The sequence below is a fragment of the Pelodiscus sinensis genome, chromosome 10 (assembly GCF_049634645.1).
Source record: "Pelodiscus sinensis isolate JC-2024 chromosome 10, ASM4963464v1, whole genome shotgun sequence".
Taxonomy (NCBI): Eukaryota; Metazoa; Chordata; order Testudines; family Trionychidae; genus Pelodiscus; species Pelodiscus sinensis.
The window spans coordinates 19,092,835-19,097,474 of NC_134720.1; the positions used below are offsets into that span (position 1 = coordinate 19,092,835).

The window sequence follows — 4,640 nt, forward strand, 5'->3', positions numbered from 1 at the left end:
AGGTTTTATTTGCTCCCTGTAGAAATAAGGTGCCATTAAAATATATAGTATAACTAGACATGAGAAGGTTGTAGGATACAATCCTTATTGAGTTCAAGACATATATGAAGACCTAATGCACAAGTTGCTTTCAATCTAAATCTGATGCAGGTAGAACAGTTTAGACTGACAATATACTGACCAATGATAAAGGCAGTGCTGTGAGGCAAAACACAACTCTAAAGAGCCAGACCCTCCTTCTTAGCCTTTTAAAAACGAAGCTTTATTAAATTGTCAGCAAACAAATATACAGCTCCGATTTGTGACAGTTGTTTCCATTTTCCTCATTTTGTAACCTACAGTCTCACCCCCACAAAGTACTCATGTGCCTTACCCACATAACCATGACCTAACACTGCTTGTATTTCCTTTTTTTTTAAAAATGTTTGGCCTCAATTTGCTTTCTAACCTAGTTAAAGAAAAAAAATCCCCATATTGCTCTGCTGCCTTTGACAACAGCACAAGACAGGTTAACATTTAAAGTGTCAGGCACAATGGAACTGCTGAGGGAAAATCCCATGATGAAAAATGGAACACACCCAAAGGTGAATTCCCTGAGTTTTCCCAGCTGGCTTTATAAGCAGGTCTTCTGAAGCCAAAGCCAGCAGATCAGAGCAGCCAGTTTTCTGAAACATTTGAAGTGCAGACCTTCTTACTGAACTGAAAATGACCAACTTCATCAGCAGAAACTTGATCTTTGCTTCTTTGATGGGACTGCTGCTCCTCTGCCTGTCTGGCATTTCTGAAGGTGAGTGAGCTTTGATTTTTTTTTCATTCGTCTGATTTGATTTCATGGCTCAGAATACTGCTCTGGACCATGTCAGGCAAACTGAGGTGTGGTTGCAGGGAGGTGGTGGAAGTCTCCCAGAGAATTAAACTATGTGATGGGCAGGATTTACAATTACAGAGGAATTCAAAGTTCAGGGATTTGTCCATATTGTATTGTAGGCAGGATGAAATTATAGTTCTAATTTTATTTTTCTCATTTCTAAATATTTCTTTTTCTCCTCCTCTATTCCAGCACAAAACAACCACGACTGCTGCCTCTCTTACTCCACAGTCCGGCTACCTCGATGGGCCATAAACGGTTACACAGAACAGTTATCAACTGAAGTGTGTGACATCGATGCTATCATGTAAGCTACCAGTCAAAAGAAATTCAGTCACATGGTCTGTACTTTTACTGTTAAGCAAGAATTAGCCTTTGGACTTTTGCGTGATGAAAGCAAAAATGTTTTGATTGCCAGAAATTAACTGTCCTTATCTTTTTCAAAAGGAAAATTATCCTGTGACGTTTATATAAAAATGCTCTTAGTACTTTATAAAACCAAACTATAAAGTAGGGACCATTAACTCACATTCTTACAAGATGTCTGTACAAAATAAATATAAACCTGTCAGTTTAGGAACCTAAGAGAAATGCCACATGGGATCAGACAAAGGCTGTCTACCCAGGAAGTTATTTCAAAATAATGTACTTTGAAATAAATCCTGAAATAATTACTTTGAAATAAGCTGTTCCTCTTCACAAGCAGGAGTTACTATTTTGAAACAACAAGCCCTTTATTTCAAAACAATGGGCTTGATAGTGCGGACACTTGCTTTACTTTGAAATAGGGCAGATATTTCAAAAAACTCCCCAGGGTAGACATGCCCTAAGGGGCCGTATAATCTAGACTGATTGAGCCTCCAATAGAGCTTCAAAAAAAGTGTAACACCTTTGCCCTTCATCCCATCCCATAATGGACACTTAAGCAATACTGTTCTTGTGGGGGAAGTTTCTTCCAAACGCAAAGTAGTTAATAATTCTTTTTTTTTATAACCTGAAATAAGAATAGATCCCTCATATTTTATACCACCTAGTTTAATTGCAGCTGCTTCCATAATTTCCATAAATATCTAATTTTTTTTATATTTGGTTAAGTTCTTTGCCTTAAGATCTGGTACCTGTGAGTTCAACATGATCATGCACTATGTTTAAAAATAGAGAAATCCGTTTTCTTCAGTTTTAATTGTTGCCTTTTACTTTGATTGGGTTTCTCCTTATGCCGATAGTTTGTGGGAAGTTGAATTGGAGCACCTAAATGGCCTCCTCTAGGAAACCTGTTGCTGCGTTGTATAGAGCAACTACAGAATGTGATTCTGTTATGTTGACTGTAGTGTGAAGCGATTTAATAGAAGGAAGTTACTATAATTGTTTACCATATATTTCCTTCCAGTTTTCACACAAAGAATGGACGGAGTGCTTGTGCAAATCCAGAGGAGCGCTGGGTGAAGAAGCATCTTCTTTGGCTGAGGTAAGAATAGTTTAAAACCGATTAGCCTGGTCAAAACAGAAAGTATCTGAGTTTTCACTTATAGTAACAGAGCTATAGACTTGCTGGCATTGAGCAAGTATGCACAAGTAGAATACACTTCTGAAAATGTGAATCTTTCTTCCCTTCTTTCTTCTGCTGGACCTGGGTGAAAAATTGTTAAGGCCTCATAATGCTAGGCATAGGGATAGAAGCTTCCTATACCGGTTTTTCCCACCTGAGATATTATGTCATTGATAGCAAGAACTGTATTGGGGGAGAGGAATCCAAAATTCATTCTACGGCTGAAGTGATCCCTCAATTCTTATTCATGTGTTCTCATTGTTTTTTACAGCCAGAAACTCAGGAAGATGTCACTGTAATGTGGGGTGTGAAATGAAACTAGACACAAAGGCGACTACAGAACCTAAACTAGGTTGGAATCGTCTCTTTGTACACGGTGTGTGCTTACTGACCATTGTTCCTGGATTCTTTGGAACCATTGAACAACTGAAGTTGATTCATATTGCATCTTTCAGTTGCTTGACTTAAGCATTTTTGTTAAAGTTGCTTTTTTCTTCTGTCAATATACAATATTTGATTACTGTGTAAAGAAGAAAACAGTCTTATGTTGTTACTAGGGGGCTGCGACCTCTGCTTGCTATGCTCTTCTATTCTCCTCCCTAGCTGCTTTCGTAGCCAGAGAGCGTGAGAGCATGACAACGTGATGATGTCATTCTGTCATCCAGCAGGAAAAACTTTTTTATATAGAAAGATACAAAATACGTGCCGTATGTGATTTAGAGCATTTGGATGTCACTTGTGCTATTTAGCATAAGAAAATAGATAATTTATTCTATTTATTTGTTAAATCTTAGGCATTTTCTGTGTGCCAACGCTCTGTTCCCTTTAGTTTTAAGTAATGTGATAAACAACAAATGGATTAAATATGTTGGACTGTTGTAAAAACATGTGCTTGAGAGAATATGTAGATTATGGAAATTTTAAAAATTACAATAAAAAACTAAAATGAGACTTGCATGAACTTGTTTTATTGGCAATGTATTATACACCCTGGAACTCAAGACCTTGTGTTCCAGAATAGCCAGACCAGACCATTCTTTATCTATCCTACATCAAGAAATGACAATGGAAGCCTCTTTTGTTTCATTCTTCATTTGCATTAGGGAGGTTGTAGACATAATGGTGTATATGAATTCCCCTTACCTCCTGCAAAGAAAAAAAAAGCAGCTATCTACTGTATATTCATTTGTGACAAGTTGTTCTTCATCCGATCTTGCCTGAATAAAATTAGAGTTCTTCTACCGGTTCCTAAATATGTTTAGGTTGGGGGGAAAAGCCACTACATGGATGGTGACTACATCTGTCTTTGCTTCTTGATAATGTAATGGAAATGCCATGCCTCTTAAGCAGGCTCTGAAATCCACACCAACCAAATATCTAAAAGCTTATGTAACTAGTTAATTTTTAGTCCAAGCAGCAGCTTTTCAGAGCTGACTCTCTAGGAAGTACCAGGCTTTGATCCACCAAAGACGTAAGCTCATGTGTTACTTCATACACATAAGCAATCCCACTAACCTCTGCCTACGACCTTCCCCTGCTCCCTCCTGGCTGACTTTCCTGATATTGTGTGTGTATTTTAAAAGCAATTCATGCATCTTCACAGCTCTGTCTCATGGCTTATTCATTGGATAGGGGTGGATGGCAGGAGATTGACAAGGACCACACTTTGCGGAGTGTTCCTCTTGTTTAGCTCACTTTCACAGGGTTGCCATGCTGCTTACAGGAAGACACCCATGTACCATTCTGGGGCTTCAGCAAGGGCTGCAGTTATTAAATGAGTATCCAGCCTGTTGTATACTGACACAAGCCACATTCAGTAATTTATTTTGAGATAACATTATAAGCACCTTCCTTGAACTCTGAGCACATTCATAATGCTTAAACTAATGCTGCCATTAATTAGAGCCATAAGCTTGAATAAGAATGGTTATGTAAACAATGCCTGTATGTCTATAACAGGCCTTGATGGCAGCCTCTGTTAAGCTATCAGTGGTGGGATACTTGTTCCCAAGGTTGGAAACTGTTTTAAAGAGAAAGTCCGGTTGATATCTGTAGCAAATTCCCACTGAACTCAGTAGAATCACAAGATACTGGGGCCAGATGCAGGAACTGGTGGGTGAAGCTATAGCCTGCTCTAATACAGAGAATTCCTCTAATTCAATCTTTTTAGAAACTAGAAAAGATTATCACAATGTTCTCTTCTAGCTATAAAATGAATCCGAC

General features: G+C 38.3%; 1 protein-coding gene across 1 annotated transcript; it reads left to right on the top strand.

Moving 5' to 3' along the window:
• Window positions 1-227: 227 nt before the first annotated feature.
• Window positions 228-3,372, top strand: LOC102460577 (C-C motif chemokine 20-like). Its single transcript, XM_006119886.4, has 4 exons — window positions 228-787; window positions 1,061-1,175; window positions 2,259-2,336; window positions 2,689-3,372. Exons 1-4 carry the CDS (start codon window positions 706-708, stop codon window positions 2,714-2,716), a joined length of 303 nt encoding a protein of 100 aa, XP_006119948.1. The 5' UTR covers window positions 228-705; the 3' UTR covers window positions 2,717-3,372.
• The last annotated feature ends 1,268 nt before the right edge of the window (window positions 3,373-4,640 follow it).

Coding starts and splice junctions, on each gene's coding strand:
- LOC102460577 (XM_006119886.4), top strand. CDS start 706: ATGACCAACTTCATCAGCAGAAACTTGATCTTTGCTTCTTTGATGGGA. Junction 788..1,060: donor CCTGTCTGGCATTTCTGAAG/GTGAGTGAGCTT, acceptor CCTCTATTCCAG/CACAAAACAACCACGACTGC. Junction 1,176..2,258: donor TGTGACATCGATGCTATCAT/GTAAGCTACCAG, acceptor ATTTCCTTCCAG/TTTTCACACAAAGAATGGAC.